The sequence below is a fragment of the Onychostruthus taczanowskii genome, unplaced genomic scaffold (genome assembly GCF_017590055.1).
Source record: "Onychostruthus taczanowskii isolate IOZ18803 unplaced genomic scaffold, ASM1759005v1 scaffold7, whole genome shotgun sequence".
NCBI lineage: Eukaryota > Metazoa > Chordata > Aves > Passeriformes > Passeridae > Onychostruthus > Onychostruthus taczanowskii.
Window position 1 is genome coordinate 15,630,609 of NW_024504786.1, and position 17,603 is coordinate 15,648,211.

The following is a 17,603-nucleotide window of genomic DNA, read 5'->3' on the forward strand; positions in this document are numbered from 1 at the left end:
CAGAGTATCGTTGTGAAGGTGCTTTACTTCCCTCATTGCTAGAAATTCTAATGTTGTATATGTGCCCCAAGCAGCAGCCTTAAAAATTGCTCAGGGATGTTGGAACCCAGGGCACAGGAAATATTTTTGACACAGGGTCAAAAGTGAAGTTGAGATATCTGTCTTCTAAGTTGCTTGGTATTTCTCTGGAAAGGATTGTCCAAATTATTAAAAGCATGGTAGATCTTCAGAATGCTGTGAACGTTAAAGCCAAGATTTAGCTCCTGGCACCCAGGGTTTTATTTGCTTCTTCTAAGGATAAAGTCTTTACTCTTTAAATATCTTTATTTTTATCTGGACAATGACCCAAATGCTATTTTCCAAAAGTAAAATTAATTACTTCTGGACTTCAGAAATATCTTTGTTTATTCTAGATCTGCTGTGGTAATAAACTAAAGACATTGCAAAAACTACATTTATAAAAGTGATTGCAGAGGATTTTGAGCTATCAATTTCTTGTATATAGCTGATCAGTCCATCATCATCAAATTCTGCTATTTTGTGTAATGTTGGCTGTGTGTGTGTTTCTTTTCCTACAACAGAAGGCTCAGCCCTTTATTCAGAACACTAAAATTCAAAAGTAGTTTAATGAAGTTGTATGTTAATATTTTGTAAGTTAAAAGTACCCATTATCACCTAGTATTTTTTAATCAGTAGTTCTTAAAGCAATTATTTTCTTGTGCTTATAGTAAAATGTATTTTTTGTAATTGAAAACATCAGTCCTTAAGTGATATTTTAAAAATACATTTTTAGGCATTAGTCACTTTTTTAACTGGTCATTGCATGTAAATAATTTCCCGTTTCTTTCTGTTTTCAAATGAACTGTGCAGTGGTCGGTGAAGATGGTAAGCCCGTGTGCTGATCTGTCTGCTGTACTTCTGCTAAGATAGCATGAAAATAATCTTCTGAGAGTGTTTCCATATCATAACTGCTTTAAGTCAGGTGCTGAAATACATCTTCAGATTTTCCACTCATATGCACAGTCTTCTTAATCATCCATGCTTAATGTAAGGCAATTAAACTTGTGATCTGGCTGCAACTAAATCTGCAATTTTGGACTTTTAGAGTTGACCAGTATTCACAAGTTGGTCATGATGGAAATACTTGGTGATTTTTCTTTGGTAGGAAAATTGTTTAAGCAGCATAAAATATGTATATGAAAAGATTATAAAATTTGTGTAAAGAAGAAATACTGAATACTACACTCCTCTGAATTTGGAAGAAAAATTTGCAGGGGAGGACCTTTATGCTTATAAATACAGGAAGCTGTTACATTAAATAAAATCATGCCTTAATATTGTATTGCAGGGTACATCAGTAAAAATTCACAAAAAAAACTCCGTTCTTCACTCTGCTTTAAACCAACCTGTAAGGAAGAATGATAGAGAGGACAGGATTGTATTTTTGTTTCTTTGTAGTATATTCCATTTAACTGTTTTCTTGGGAGACTTTCTGAAGGGAATAGGAAGTTTGTTTATGTCATTTTTCATCTCTGGACTTTGAGAGGATACACAGTGTGTATTCTTCCTCCAGAAAGAAAACACTTGTTTTATTTTGAAAACATCGTATCTTGATTTTCCTTCTTTTATGATGTCTTGTATTCCCTTCTTAAAAAGTAATGAGATTGATTTTACAAGTGCAGAAAAGTTGAGGGGCTGAGAAGATCTTAAGGGGGGGTGTTGGAAACTTGGCATCTGAGCCTAAGGCTTGTGTCAAAATCTACACAGTCAAGTTTCTGTAAACTTTCTTCTTGACAAAAGAAATGCTGGCCAGTTTGGTTTGCCTCCACGGAGGGTTGCTGGAATGGCAAGTGGGTTTCTTGGGTTAAAACCAACTTCCTTAGGCAAATGGGATTACAAAAAAACCCCAACAAACCAAACCTTTGGTGAGTAAGACATGCGCTGTATTTCCTCCTTAACACTGTCAGTGTCTGACACCCTGAGGGGAAGAGTCTTCACAACAAACTTGCAAGATACATAAAAATCCCTTCCCATGCATTTCATACCCAGGCCCTTCTATCCTGCTTATTATAACCTTGGCACAATTTTGCAATCAAGTTTGCAGGTTTCGGTTCATAACAATAGGTGGTCTTAAATTGGCTGGTTTATGATTTTTTTTTAAAGTTTGGGAAGTAAGAGGGTGTTTTCCCTCCCTACAGTTTTTTTTTGTTATTGGTTTTCTGGTTGGTTTTTGTTTTGTTTTTTTTCTTTCCTGTAAAAATGGTGACTTGGAATATTTGAGCAAGTTTTGAGTCAAATGAATTTCAGTGATAATTTTGATAATTACAAAGGATTTTCTGTGCTCTGTGAACCAGTTTTACTTGAGGTAAAATCCATCAGAACTTTGTCAATTTTAATGTTTTCTAGGATTGCTAAAGTTCTGGAAGAGAACTATAATAGTGCTTTGGAGCACAGGTCCAAAATACAGTATTCTTCTTTTGATACCATCCAAATGCCCACAGGACACAGTGCAGAGAAAGAAACAATTATATGTATATGTGTATAATTATTATATACACAACTTAGATTTTTGTTCTGACTCAAATTATTCTGCCCTTTCTTAATCTTCTTTAAGTGCAGTGGATGTAAGAGGAGGTATATGACTTCAGAGAAATAAAGTCTAGAAATTTTGAGTTACCTCTCTGATCCAGCTGCTACAGAAGGCAAAAAGCACCTTGACTGAGTGACTACACTCTGGCAGCAAGAACATGCATTTATTCTGTGCAGTCTTTTGTAGAGCTGTCTGTCAAGTAGAGTTTTAAGGAAGGTCCATCTGCTTCCAGTGAACACTGTCCATGTGTGGGTATGTCAGTTCAGCTGCCCAGACCTGTGCACGTGGTAGCTTGCTTCATAGCATTTCTGCTTGCAGGGCCCTGCACTAGAAGATTTCAGCCACCTCCCTCCAGAACAAAGACGCAAGAAACTGCAGCAGAGAATTGATGAACTAAACAGAGAGCTACAGAAGGAAACAGACCAAAAGTGAGTGCATTTTTCTGGGGGCTCTGTCATGGTTCTGTCTCTGGTTTTTGTTTTTTTTTATGTCCTCTACCTAAGCCCACAGTGCTCAAAAGCTAGGAGACAGGCTATTAGTAAACCTTTTGAAGTTCACAGTTTGTTGTGTGTAAGTTCTGTTAATATTGCTTCTTTCTGCTTTACTGTAATACTCATTTTGATTCTAATACTGCTCTGGCAGTATAGGGAGGAGCACTGGCTCTAAAATGGTGGGTTAAAAGATGTGGGTGTCAGCTGAGCAAGATAGCTGCAACTTTGTGCTTTAAGAACAGAACATGACCAATATTTAGGAAATTGTATATAACAAACAGTATGGAAACAGTACTGGACAGGTGAGAGTCAACAGCTGGAGTCCTTGTTTGCCTGTGCACAACACAAGAAAGGAAAGCAGAAGGCGAAGATGACAGAACGGGAGGAGGATTTGGGCATGGTGTGAAGACCAGCAGTTCCTCGTTGCTGTGCTTGATACCTAATCACAGTTCAGGATCTCATACACATTATTTTAGCTTTAATAAATTAATACTGGTATATTAATTCTTGTAATGGTTTGTATGTTTTCAGAGATGCCCTCATCAAGATGAAGGATGTTTATGAAAAGAATCCGCAGATGGGTGATCCAAGCAGTTTGCAACCGAAATTAACTGAGACTATGAGCAACATGGACCGTCTTCGGATGGAAATACACAAGAATGAGGTTAGATTCTAAAACAGCTTCTTGGAAAATGTAAATGATTGGCACAATTGTACTTCGCCTTTCACATTTTAAATATAGCACCCAGAAAAATTACTTGATTGAAGAGCAGACATCCTGATACAATTTTTTGTGGGGTGCTGTATTTTCAAGTATGTTCATCTAGCCAGAATAAAGATGTACATTATTGAAGATGTAAACTGTTCAGAAGAATCTATTATTATTCACGTATTCTGAAATTCACATGTAATTAAAGGTTTTTTCCTTAGGCTAGTATGGAGCATAGGCTAAGCATAAACGATAGGTTCATGCTTTGTGTGAAGTAATTATGAGACTTGACATCTGACCGCAATCTCTGTGAACTGCAGTTCAATGCATTTGTTAAATGTGCTGCTTTAGAATCAGTTTTTCTCTGACACCAATATTTGCCTTTTTTCCCCAAGGCCTGGCTCTCTGAAGTTGAAGGTAAAGTCGCCAGAAGCGACAGGCGGCACAGCAGCGACATCAACCACCTTGTCACCCAGGGCCGAGAGAGGTCACTACTCTGTCTCTGCTGCTTTAGATCCTGTGCTAGAGTCTGTACAGCTCCCTTTAGATTATAGGAGTGATGGGTGTTACTTATCCTCCCCGAGTGGATGATTTTCCTTTCCTTCTACAGGAAAATCTTAACTAGTTCTGACTTCTAAAGGTCTCTTCCTGCCATTCCGGTAACATATAAAAGCAGTCTAATTGAAACACCTGCTCATTAAATAGCAGTGCCTTCTAAACCTGTCTTACCCCATTGCATAAGGCTCACTAGTTTTCCATGTTCTGTGGAGACAGGTATGTCAAATTTATGTTTGTTTCTCAAGCAGAATTCAGTCTAAGCTTTTGCTAGAGTTTTTTTTTCAGTAAATCACCTCTGACAGTAATATAAAAACTGCTAACAGGAATTCCAAAACAATTTCCATGACCTGCCCTTTCTGTGATGCACGGATGTTGTGAGTTTGGAGCTAAGGACTTCTCAGTCCTCACGCTCCCATCACTGCATTGCAGCCCTGAAGGGAGCTACACGGATGATGCCAACCAGGAGGTGCGTGGCCCACCACAGCAACACGCTCATCCCAGTGAGTTTGATGATGAGTTTGAAGATGATGATCCATTACCAGCTATAGGACACTGCAAGGCAATCTATCCCTTCGATGGTAAGTTAACCACGTGCACTGAGGTTCTTGGACTGTAAGGCACGGATGGTTTGTTATAAGGAAGACAGGTAAAATGCTTTAAAGCAAATTACGTGTGAGTAACTAATTGCTTTAAAGATCAGTGAAGGTACTTTATAAATTACTTTAATTCACAAGCAGTACTTGTGCTGTTTTAAGATAAAAATTAGCCACAGCTATTGGAAAATACTCAGTTTTACAGATTGGTACAGGGTTTTTTTCTAAGTCTGTTTGGCCATATGTTCTCTTGCACAGATTTTTCATGCTTCCTGTTTATGTACAATTTGGAAATTATGCCTTGGGAAAAAGATGACTTGAAATTCTGTCGGAGCAATAAGACATCTTTGCCTCTTATTCTTCCCAGGTCATAACGAAGGCACCCTAGCAATGAAAGAAGGGGAAATTTTGTACATTATTGAGGAGGACAAAGGAGATGGGTGGACAAGAGCTCGAAGACATAATGGAGAGGAAGGCTATGTGCCAACATCATATATAGATGTAACGCTAGAGAAAAACAGCAAAGGTGCAGTAACATATATCTAACAGTAAAACTGGCAGCTCTCAGTTGTACATTCCCCAGGGAAAATAGTGCAAAAATTGTAAGTTATACAGGCTCATGGAAAGAATTACAGAATCAGAAGTCAGCAATGATCTGTTGCTTGCATGGGGAGTTAGCTGTAGTCCTTTCAGAGATGACCACATTCAATTACGCATCTCACACTGGTCTGTAATTTTGATCAATGTCTTCTGCTTTCCTGCTTTTTAAAGCACTAAGTCAAATTCAGCTATTGAACTAAAAAAGACAAAGATTCCTGCTTGTTCTGTGGAATTCTTAGTTTTTATGGAAACTGAAAAAATACTTAAGTTTTAAAGATCTCTGAGATTTGCTGTTCCCACTTTTATGACTTAAACTGTATTCTTAAAACAGAGATCTTTTTCCTCTAATAACTAACTGAACTCAGTTACTGAAAATTATTAATTTCCTTCCTTAGCAAATACTTGGCAGCTTTCAGTTCTTAAACAGGAAAATGTTTTCTGATTCTGAAAGTTCAACAAAAATACTCAGGAAAAAACATTATGATTAAGAAGGACAGAAAGTCCACTGACCTATCTCCTTCCTTTTCAGTACTTGTAACGTAGAATGTTCTGTATGTGACATGATGTCATTGTTTTAACTCTAGATACCTTGAACAAACAAAAAAAGATCACGTGTAATGCTTGATGTCTTACTGGAAATGCTCTGCTCCTGATAAGGGAATGATTTTACATTCTTAATCTGTGCATGTTAACTAAGTCTTTGAATTGCATTGTGTTTAGTCTGAAGGCAGTGTCTTAAATGTACAGGAATTCTCCTCATTGTTAAATCACTGAGGATTGGAAACTGCATTGCACAACTTGATTACTGGGAAAAAAAAGCTGATTTTGTATTTCTAATGAGAGTTTGTGGAATTAAGTAGAAGGCTAACTTAGAGCCACTGAGAATGGCCTGTTAGAACTGAGCACGCTTCTCTGTCTTCTAAAGGCCTTCAGTAACTTTGTTCTTTTCTTTTTCCTCTTGGACTGCAGGTTCCTGAAGCGGGTTTCTGAGAAAATGGGCGAGATCTTGAAGGAGGTTACATGCAGCTGCTGGGGGGGTGGGGGTGGGGAGGGGTCTAGACTGGGAGGCCCAAGGGACAAGCTAGTTGCATGAATGCATGCAGACATACATTTAGTAGTCACTAACATCTTAGCATCTCCATATATAGGTAAGGATGTATTACAAAATTTTCAATTTGTGCAGGAAAATAGTTCCATTACCAGAGTAAAAAGGCTACTGCTCCTAAAATTGCTTTATTTTCATTGTCCTAGGTTGTCCCAGGTGCACAAACTATATTTTAGCTTGTGCTACATTTTGATTTTCTCAATGATGTTCATTTCCAACTCACTTTTATTGGCAGTCATTTAGAGCCCTGTGTCAGTTATCAGTCTGCCTGTGCCACCTCCATGCTCGCCGTTAACCTCCTCCTGCATGCCTAGGACACTCAGGCATGTTCTGTGTAACACTTTGCCATCATTGCTCATCTTGTTTTGTAACAAATCATTTTCTTTAAATACCTTCAGCACTAGAGTTTCATCCCAGTATCCATGTATGCTGCTATAACAATACCACTGCAACCATCATTACATTCCAGATGTTTGGCATAACTGATAAGCGACTGTAAGGTATTTTGTTAATTTGGGGAAATAATGCATCTCAGCTCTAGCCTACAATGCAATCAAGAGAAACTCCTAGAACTGTGGTCCACCTTCAGCCCTTCAGTATCCTGTTGTGAGCACTGACAGCCGGAGCACAACCAGAGGATTCACCACTGCAAGTTAATGACTGTTTTCAGAAGTCAACCACTTGCCATTCAACTGCTGCCTTAAACTAGAGTGCCTAAATCTGTTGTTTGCCAACACTACCGCTTACAGTATCCCACAAAGGGCTTTGTGTCTCAGCTCTTTCCACAGTGCTGCAGCTGCTGAGGTAGCCACGGTAGGTGTTTTCTAGAGCTCTACTTTACTGGATACATGGTGCATCCATGACTTTTATACATTGAAATGTGTATCTCTTCATTTGACTTTAATATTTTTTTAAAAGATTTTTATGGAAACTGTCTTTTAGTTTTTCACGATGACGTTCCAATTTCAATTACTGCAGTGCTAGTCCATTTCCAGGTGATGCTTCATTGTATGGACCAGGTGACATTTGAGTGATACTTCGTAATGATCTTTGTGCACTTTTACTTGTAAACAATTGAAATTTGGATATGTTTATACGTGTAAATATAGTTGTCTGCAGTGCCCCTATTGCTTATGTTGTCTTGCCTCCCATTTGTGGTTCTATTAATAAATACATCATGTCTGATTGATTAGGGTGATAAGAATTAGACTAGAGATGTTGGGGGGGAGGGACACTTACATCGACACAAGCTTGTCAACCCAGCCACCTGCTGTTTGGCAGTGTAGTATGGAATAATAATTAAAACATCCTGGGTTTCTGGGTTCTGAAGCAATATGTGGATGCAGCAGTGCTGGATTCTTTTTCATTTCAGTGTTATTAGGAACTGTACTACCAGTAAAACTGAATTTGAGTGACTTGTGTAGAGGTTTATTCCTTTTGTTATGTATACCACTATTACACAGCTTGACCTAGTGTATTATGGGGCCTATTAAACTCTAAAGTTTAGGTTTTTGGAGCTTGTATACAGGGTTATTTATATAATAATGTGACATTACTCAATACTGACAAAACTACTTAGGTAGTTTTTTGGGTTTGGGCTTTTTGGGGGGGTTATTGGGGGTTTTTTTTCTCTTTTTTTTTTTTTTTTCCTAAAAATTTAGTACTTTTTTATTTTGGGAGAAAACTCAGTGATCCTTGTGGGTCCCTTCCAACCCAGAATATTCTGTGATTCTGTAATTCTGTGAAGAGGAAGAAATGTGATCTGTGTCTTTTCTGGTTAAGGGCCTGTGGTCTGCCTGGCTAACAGCCTTGGAGGTCAGTAGTAACACTTCCTGGTAAAAGACTAAATGTTCTTTTCACACTACTGTTTGTTTTTCTGAAACCAGGATTTGCTTCCTTTGGAGGCAGGTTGCTTTCAAGAGGGATAGTGAAACTTTTATGAGGGTTATTAAACATAGGAAAAAGCATTTGTACTTGCACAGCTTATAAATCACTTACTCTCAAATTCTGAACGTGCGTTGTCTTAAAGAATCAAACATTTTCCAGTAATTTTTTAATCCTTTTTTGTGCACATGTTGATTTCCTAAATGTTAAATGCTTTGTTTAAAAATAGTGTTCTCTGTTGAGAATATTTTCATGGAATAAAAAAATCTTTTCATGGTCTAAGTAATTAGCTTCCCCATTTGTCTTCTGTTAAAGAGTGACAGGCACATGTTCAGTATGAGGTCTGTGAAGTCTTGTTCTGGAGGTAAGAAACCTCTGCTGTGACTGTAGCTAGGAGGAACAGATCTGGTGTTGGCTTTCTTGTCATCCTACTCCAATATCCAGTGCTCTAAGTAATAACATCTCACTCCAGAAATGCAGCTCTGACTTAAACAGTTGTACAACATCTCAGGCCAACCGTGTCACCAGTTCTGTATATAACAAAGTGGGAGTTGCTGCTAAGATCTTTGTGTAATGAACTGTGTGCATGTTGATTTCCTGTAAAAAAGTGGTAACACCTTATGCTTTGTCTTCATCCAAGGAAAAAGTACTTACCCAAGTGATTCACCTCAGTAAATGAAGCAAGTTTAACACATACATACATACACCCACATTTACTCATGTCTGAAAGCATTTTAATTATCTTGATTGTTTGTTCTTGCCATTTCATCACTCATTCCTGGCAGCATAGCTGTTGTGCAGGCCCCAGCAAAAGCTGAAGTACTACAGGGGCTGCCTTAAAAAAAAGGGGAAGTTGTCCCAACATATACACACACTGCTTTCATAGGCACAGTGATGTCTGAGCTTTCTAGTTACAGATAAAGGATCGTTTCTGCAACTTGCAGTGTTTCTGTGATTTGTAAATATGCAAATTATCTTCCATAAAGATACACTTCACAATTCTATCTACAGTGTTTTTTATGTTCATTAGAAGAATATTATACAACAAATTTCCTGCCCTGTCAGATAATTAATCTATCATTTTATTTACACTATTTGCTTCATCTTAATATTAAGATGCCAATGCCCTTACTCATTGGCATCATTAAAACATTGCAACTTGGAGGAAATAAAGGGATAACCTGTTTAGAGGTGTCAGTAAATGACTTGGTGACACAGTAAATAAATAATTTGTTTAGAAATCAGTAGTTTTAAAACAAGTGTGCATTGTGCAGTTAAAAGTACTAAACATCTTGCGAAATGCAAGACGTTTGTGCAGTATCAAATTGCCAAAAGAATGCTAAGGTTATTTCAAGTATATCACTTAATAGTGTTTCCAGAGTCTTATATACTTAATTGTTCCACCAGCTTCACTGGAGGAGGTTCCAGTTTTCGGGAAAGTGCAGTTAAGATCCGGTTGAATTTATCGTATCTTTCACTTTGATTAACTTGTGCTCCTTTGCTGCCCCAGAGCAATCTCATTTGAAATTCTGTCTTGAAGATTTCACTCAGCTCTTCATCTGGCTGGAAACCTAGTAGGTAAAAAGAATCCCACAGTATCAGCACCAGGCAAAATTTTATATTCTGTAGAAATGACTTTTAAACTGTCTTCTCTCCAAATAAGCTGTGCACTGGGTTCTTGTTTGTACAGTAATTTTAACACGCTCATAAAAAAAGTGAAAAAAACCTTTCCAGCTTTGACATTCTAGTAACAATTCTAGTAACACTGATGGCTTTAAGGACACTGGGATAGGTTAGCCTTGATCAGTTCTACTGTCTAGAATTGTCATGTAGTCAGATCTTAAATATAATTACTGATGTATACATGCTGCCCGCAGAAATTACTGTATTTCTCCCCACTCCCTTAACTTTTCCACTGCAAGTCTGAACAATAAAATCACATTGTTAACATGCTGGTGCTTTCTGGCCATAAGTGGTCACAAACTCAGTGCTGCAACTTGGACAGCTGTAAAGACTCTTAGGGTGGTATTTTAGTTATAATAATCAGAGTAGGAATTTTATGTTGTACAGAAGACAGGGAAGTTATCCTCAGTCTGTACTGTACTGCTGTTCAGTTGCCAGAAGGGTCAGCATATTGAGTCATGAGAATTTCCAGTATGTTTAGCAAAAATGCTGGAGAGCTGTAGTGATGAGCAATTTACTGTCTGCTTTTAAACAATCTTAATGTCGTCCTCAGACTACTGCTCTTCCAGCTCCTGCCAGAAGAGGAGAATTTCTCTCTGTGACATCCCGAGCCCGTGGGCGGGCACCAGCCCCAGCTGCTGGCAGTGCAGCAGTGTCTCCTACCGTGCAGCAGCTGCTCTGCCGTCAGGCGGAAGGTCTCGGCGTGCTCCGCGATCAGGCGAGCTGTGCCCAAGTGCCTGAGCATTATTTCACCACTCTGGTCACTGCTTTCCCACAGCTCCATGCCTTCAAACACAACAGCTTGGCGCTCCATCAAGGTAACAAGAGGCATCAGCAGTGGCACTGTTATGTTGTTCTGTGGAGCACTGATAGTTTCTGGAATAGAGTAACAACCACACATCTCATGTCATCAGACATTACTTAATTGAAAAAGGTACTGTAACTGCGGTGTCCTTTTTTAAGTTGGAAACTACTACCTGTTTTCCATCTTTCAGATGGAGGACAAATAGCCTTCAAAAACCTTACCTTAAATATACCTGTCATGCCAAGTTCCAGTGAACTGGTTGGGGAAGATGACCAACACCAATTGGTGTTGGAAAGCTGCATTTGCTAGAGGGTGAAGTTCTGCAGAATTACTAGGCACTAGTGGCACAGATTTTAAACGTTTTCAAAATTGGTCATTCCAGTAAAACATATCCAGGCAGTGAAAACGTTTTCACTGTCTACCTGTTCTCCTGGAGAAATGTTCTGAGAAATTATTTTCTCTGCCTTGCATCCCCCTAGAAACTAGAGCTACAGTGAATCTGGCACAGGGGCACCTAATCTGACCAGAATTACCTAACCCATTCTTTTTATTTAAAGATTCATCCTCTGATCTAATAGACAAAGCAAACAGGAAGCAAAATCTGCCATAGGAGAGATATTTTTTCCCAAGTTTTTTTGGCAAGATGATGCAATGTGTCAGTTTCTGCTCGACACAAGAGGAAGCAGAGGTGTGGGAAGAATGTTATATTCTGCAGAGATAAAGGCAACACAAACACATACTGATGTTTGGCTGGCACACTCTTTGCTTCTGTTCATAATCATATGGCATTATACAAGTTTACATAATTTTAAGGTACATTGCACAGCTATGGAAAGAGCAGCTGCCTCATCTCCCCACGCTGATTACAGGAAATCAGTAAGGAGAGGGTTAAAATGGCAAATAGAAATTCGTGTCACTCATACTCACTAGTCCAGTCATCTTGTCCTTCATGCAAAGCTTTGCACAATGGTTTCAGCTGTTTTTCATACATAATGGCAGTCTGGGTATAACAGTGTCTTAGAGCCGTCCAGGTTTGTTCTAGTCTGCTGACCTGTTCATGCAAAATAGAGAATACCCATTACTGGGTCCAAGCAGGAAAGTACACTGCTAGTCACAAAGTCATAGAATACTCATGAAGACTATTCTGATGTTCTCTCTAGTCTTGAAGAAACTGCTCAAATAAATTAAATAAGCCATCAAACAACTCCATATTTCGGAACGTAAAGAGAAACAGATTTTTACCTGTGGCATTTCCAGTGCTTTCATAATGGCAGAAAATCCATATAAATCCCCTAGTGACTCCTTCAACTCCACAGCAACTTGGATGATCCTGTTTAATGTTGCTGCTCGATCGTCTACATTTCCTGTGCAACCCAAGATGTCAACAGCTATTCCTATTGCCATGGTATTGTGCCTGTAAGTGAAACAATTCATGCAACCAATTACAAATTATTAAATTTACATGCATTCCAAGACCAGTTCAAAGGTGAATTTTTATCTTGGCATGCCCAGCAAACTTAGTCTTACCAACAGCTTTGCACCAAAACCAATAATGACACATGGAATAAACACACACAGGCCTTAAATTAATGTTTTAATGAATTCTCCTGAGATGCTACTAACTATGAAATTCTGCTGAAGCACTGAATGAATGAACACTTCTGGGAAAATTGCCCCCAGTTCCCTTTGTCCTCCACATTAAAATCCTGTGACCCCCCGCCCCCAATATCTCAGCAATCAAACTACTAAAATATGAAGCAGAAAATGTAGATCTGAGCACCCTAAGTGTTCCCCCTTCACTTGTACAGAGGTTTTTCAGAAATCTTTGTTAATAATGTTTTACTTTATTAGCTCCTCTAGCCTCTTGCCACATGCAGGGTACTACCTTTCAGTCTCCTCCACACACACTTACATACTCAGATAGATTATAGGTGCCCTGAATTTTAGTTTCCTTGAGCTTGTAAAGGAGAGCTGATGGCATTCAGCTGTTCCTGCTTTCAGCACCTTTCCCTGTACTACATGGGACAGTTACCTTACAAACTTAAGGAATCCTTTCCTAATCAAAACGAATGTAGATACCATCCCAGTAAATAATCTGTACATGTGAATTCAGGAAATACACACGAGAGCATTCTGGAAGGAAATGAGGACAGTGCAGCCATGCTTTGAGCTTCTGGCCATCTGCCCTGGCAGTGAGGAACGGGAACATTTACCTCTCAATCAGGTCAAGGCGCAGCTGATGTCCGTAAGGCAAGGTGATCAGTTCAAGACCAGAGTTCCCTCCCATATTCCTCCTCATCTCTTCAGAAACTTCTACTATCCTTGCCACCTGTCAAGTGCAAAAAACTCTGCATGAATTTTAAAACTAACATTTAAAAAAACCCAAAAAACTCCAGCCACAGAGAAGTCCTCCAGGTAAGTGCATGGCATACAGAGCTAAGTGTACAGCATACAACACTGTAATACAGGCATCAAAGAAAAGCTTCAACCTATGCATGTTCAGTGCCTTACACAAAAAAAGCCAAGGAAATATTTTTTAAATGATGCAGCCATCAGAAAACATAAAAGGTGTGTAATCAAAACGCTTCATCAAACTCCATCCTCTGCTTCCAGAAAGGGATTACTGTGCAGATTCCAGGAAATGCAGTACACCTCAGCCTGATCCTTTGTCAAAGAGGCACTGTTCTTTGCCTTAAGGACATACATGCTTGCTTTGCCTTTTTTTTTCCTAAAAAAAAAAAAAATCTACTGCTCAGAACATTCTTGGTTACACCACAGGGTCCTAAAGATGAATTAGGTTCATGAAAGTTTGTAAAGATGAATTAGAAAAGGACTAAGGAGGACACAATGTTGAGTGGCTAAGGACGTCAGTGTGTGAAAGCTGACACCCTTACCAATTTGTCTTTGCCTTTTAAACAGACTGGATTAGCTACTGGTATCTCAATAGCAATTATAATAGCTAATAATAAGCAAAACCACATGAATATGATGGTGTAAGATTATCTGCTGGTTTAAGGCCTGTATGTTGACAAATTTACTAACCAATCTGCCTGCAATGTTCTGGTTATCGCCTATCAGCAGCCTTTTTTGGCTGTGAAACAGTGAAAGTGATCTGGGCTGCACAACGAGCCTCACCAGTACAAAACAGCACTGTACAAAAACCTTTTCACTTCTAGAGAAGCAGGAGTGATAGGAAGCCCCTGGAGACACTGACTGCTAGTCCATCACTCACCTCATCACTTCCCATACGGGGGATTCTTTATTTGAAATGTCATTATTTAAAAGGTAAACTGAACTGCTGATGACACACAGGATACATGAACTTTAGCCTGGGATCTCGGTATGAAGCATTCTGGCCCAGTTCACAGGCCAATCTCATTGCATCATGCAGTTCTTATCAGAGCAGTCTATGCAACAAGTTGCCAGTACATGACAGGAATTGGCTCAGCACTTGGAGTTGAACATCAAACAGACTTCTCTACCTGTCCCAGCTAGTTACTGTTCCTGCTCCAAAATCCAAAAATCTGTTTATGCAATGACTCTTAATAAATTCCAGCAGGCTACTTGGTGCCTTAGCTCCACTGCAAAGTTTACAATATTTAAAATAAGGAGTCTAATAATGAGCTAATTGAATATTATATACATACATATAAACTCACTACTTCTCTAAGGCATACATATCCTATGCCTTTAAGCAACATACTCTTTAACAATATATTAAAGATAAATTAGGGCATGCGGGCAGAAGGAAGGAAAAAGTGAATTTTGAAACTAAAATGTTAGAGAATGTTCTTAATACTCTTGGAACCATAGTAAAGAAACCTCAATCTACCACTTCTGAGAAGAGTGAGGAGTTGTGGAGCTGAGTTTTTTTGAGTCACCCTGTCTGCATGAAGCCTCACTTAGCAGCAGCCAACAGTGCTACTGGGGAAGGAAAAAGCTGTGTTTGCTGTTGGCAGGCCCCCAGCAGCTGGCAAGACTCACACACTTGGCTGCTCCAGAGAACTGCCCCCTCCCCAGACCTTCAGAGTCCATCAGTGCAGCAGCAGCAGCAGAGTGCTACTGATGTGCAGAAGCATCTGGAGCATTACCACTCCCACTTCCCTTCCTGTCTGCAATGGAGTTGCCCAGTAAGTAGCCATATGTTTCGCTTCTCAAACTCTTCTTAAAAAGATTGAAGTTGCCAAAGCCCAACAAAGCTTGGGGGTTAGATACCCACTACAGCAGTTGGTTCCTGTAGCTGCTCTGCAGCAGGTACAGCACTCAGTCACACCAGCAAAGTCATGCAGATTTAACTGCAGTTACGTTTCTTTCATTACACAAAGTCATCATCTCATTATGAGATGATTCATCTGTCTTTCTGATCCATTAGCTGATCTCCAAGCCCTGGCAGCTGCCCAAAGTCTACAATGTGAAAAACAGTTCTTTGTGTTTTTTTACATCTTTCTAAGCAATTCCACTAGCACAGTTCTCTCACAGGAGAGAAGAGCACAAGTCCTGATAGCTATTTTCCCACACCACCTACCCACGTCTGAGAGGAACTCAGACAAAGATTAGAAGAGCAGCTGCTTTTAGAAGTTTAAATATTTAACTCCACTGAACATTGTATATAATGACCATGTGGCAACCAGGTAACATCTGCCTGCTCTTTGCCCTAACCAGCTATTTCCTGTCATGAGCAGTTCTCCCCAGTGCTTTACAGCATAGAGAGCTCTTCCTCCAAGACAGGAGAAAGGCTGAATCACGGATATGCAGCAACTGATAGGAGATTTGAAAGACATATGGAACTTCATGAACTTGAGTCTAAAGTCAAGCATGATGAGAGACCTTTAGTTCAAAGAGTTTGTGAATATTCTTATTCTTCAAATGGAAAACAAACACTCCAAAAATTCCTGCAAGCATTACAAACATTACATTAGCTGCAAATCTACCCATTATTCTTTTCAAATCAGTTCTTTAAAACATCTAAACTGGCACAATATAAAATAAAACACATTCTTTTTTTTTTTTTTTTTTACCTTGCAGTACATTCTGAGAATATGCTGTGCAATAATCTTTGGGTTATTGTTGGTGAAGAGCTCCTTAACTCTTTTTAACATGGATGTTTCCAATGGCTTGTTTTCAGGAGGAAGTAGTTTGGATTCAAAATCATTCGGTTTAAAACTAGACACCGTCTCATAAACAGGTGCAGAAAAGATGCTGTCTTCAGCCATCTGAGCTGAAGCTTCTGAAGGATCTGCAGGGTTCATTGCAGGATCATCATCAAGGATCAAATAGCTTGTTTCAGAGTTCCTGAATGTTGCCTTCTCCCTTTGTGTCAGATGTTCCACATAGCTGTTTTTCTGACACAAGGGTTGTTTTGCTGCTGTAGGATGTCTGGAAGGGTTTAGTTCACAGTAGTGTCCTTCAGAGCTGTGGGAAGCCAAAGGAGAATCTGGGGGCTTCATCAGCGGGGCTTTGCTAGGTTTAGGGGGAGGCTTTGGACAGAGCTGACTGTCTGATCCTCTAAGAGCTTCCCCTAGCTGTGACTCTGAGGTGACTTTCTGAACAACTGTGGGGCTTAGAGATGGTTCACTGCCTGTTCTAAATGCAGGTGAGCTTGGACAGGAGTTTGCATCTGCTTCAGGTAATCGAGATGGAGGTCGTGAACCTGCAGGTGAAAACAGTGTTTTAGAAGGCCAAAATACATACAATTCCTGGTGCCTGTGCCAGGGTTCATCTCCTAATGCTACTTCCTAAGGATAATATTAACAGATCATGTCAATTATTCGCTGGCAAAATTGTATATTTTGAGGAATGACCTAGCCAGCAAATTCCATTCACTTGCTGATCCTCCCAAAATCCCAAATACACGGAACAGCTGCACTAAAGTATTATTCTGTGGTAATGCTGACAATACTTCTAGTCCCTGCTGCATACATAGGCTATCTTGTCAGAACTGGATGGCCTCCATGGCTTGGAATAGGAGGTTTCTTTGTAACCTGATCTAGGCTATAAAAACAGCAACTTCCAGCTGTATCACATAAAAGATGAGTCATTTCTGAGAAGGACAAGTTTGAGATGAAAGCAAAACTTCCCAAAGTCAAGCCTGAACCTGAACTAAGGCATGGAAGGAATGAACTTCAGAAATGCTAATCTTTTTGTTAAACAGAGCTAGTTGGAAGAGCTGGATCCATATACTTCTTTGTATTTATGCCTCATCCTGTACTCGCTGCATATGGAAACCTTGGCATCCCATGTGGGATGAGTCCTGTGTCAGATAGTCCCAATCTGCAATTCTTGGTGCATTTGCTGGTATTGACAGCAAAGTGGCCACTGCATCCTGTAGGTGGTACTGCTTGATTACAGGTATAAAACACAAACTACAAATCACAGGCTGTCACCACCCTTAAGCAATATGATAACAGGACCTGCTCAAAGAATCCCATGACAAAATGCACAGTAGAACTCTTCAGGCTGTTGTAGTACCAAAATAAAAGTATCTGCAGCCATGGACTGGAATAAGAATTCAACTACAGAGGGACAGAAACTTGCCTTATAAATGTCTGTCCATACCACTGTTAAAACACAGGAGCACACTCTTTC

At 39.4% G+C, this 17,603-nt stretch overlaps 2 protein-coding genes across 11 annotated transcripts in view; one reads left to right on the forward strand and one right to left on the reverse strand.

Moving 5' to 3' along the window:
- The window catches only part of FNBP1L (formin binding protein 1 like), a 56,494-nt gene extending 47,678 nt beyond the window's left edge, over positions 1 to 8,816 (forward strand). For 2 of the 4 annotated variants that reach the window (XM_041421473.1, XM_041421472.1), the window contains 5 exons: positions 2,909 to 3,018; positions 3,613 to 3,745; positions 4,186 to 4,277; positions 4,778 to 4,926; positions 5,309 to 8,816. In XM_041421473.1, coding sequence (XP_041277407.1) covers positions 2,909 to 3,018; positions 3,613 to 3,745; positions 4,186 to 4,277; positions 4,778 to 4,926; positions 5,309 to 5,487 — 663 coding nt within the window. In that variant the 3' untranslated portion in view covers positions 5,488 to 8,816. Of the gene's footprint in view, positions 1 to 870; positions 886 to 2,908; positions 3,019 to 3,612; positions 3,746 to 4,185; positions 4,278 to 4,777; positions 4,927 to 5,308 lie in introns of all 4 variants that reach the window. The other 2 variants (XM_041421474.1, XM_041421471.1) reach the window with 2 other exon arrangements.
- Positions 8,817 to 9,228: 412 nt separating this feature from the next.
- The window catches only part of BCAR3 (BCAR3 adaptor protein, NSP family member), a 91,060-nt gene continuing 82,685 nt past the window's right edge, over positions 9,229 to 17,603 (reverse strand). For all 7 annotated transcript variants that reach the window (XM_041421465.1, XM_041421463.1, XM_041421464.1 and 4 more), the window contains 6 exons: positions 16,037 to 16,668; positions 13,232 to 13,347; positions 12,261 to 12,432; positions 11,946 to 12,069; positions 10,877 to 11,089; positions 9,229 to 10,101 (listed from right to left, as the gene is read on the reverse strand). In XM_041421465.1, coding sequence (XP_041277399.1) covers positions 9,914 to 10,101; positions 10,877 to 11,089; positions 11,946 to 12,069; positions 12,261 to 12,432; positions 13,232 to 13,347; positions 16,037 to 16,668 — 1,445 coding nt within the window. In that variant the 3' untranslated portion in view covers positions 9,229 to 9,913. The remainder of the gene's footprint in view (positions 10,102 to 10,876; positions 11,090 to 11,945; positions 12,070 to 12,260; positions 12,433 to 13,231; positions 13,348 to 16,036; positions 16,669 to 17,603) is intronic.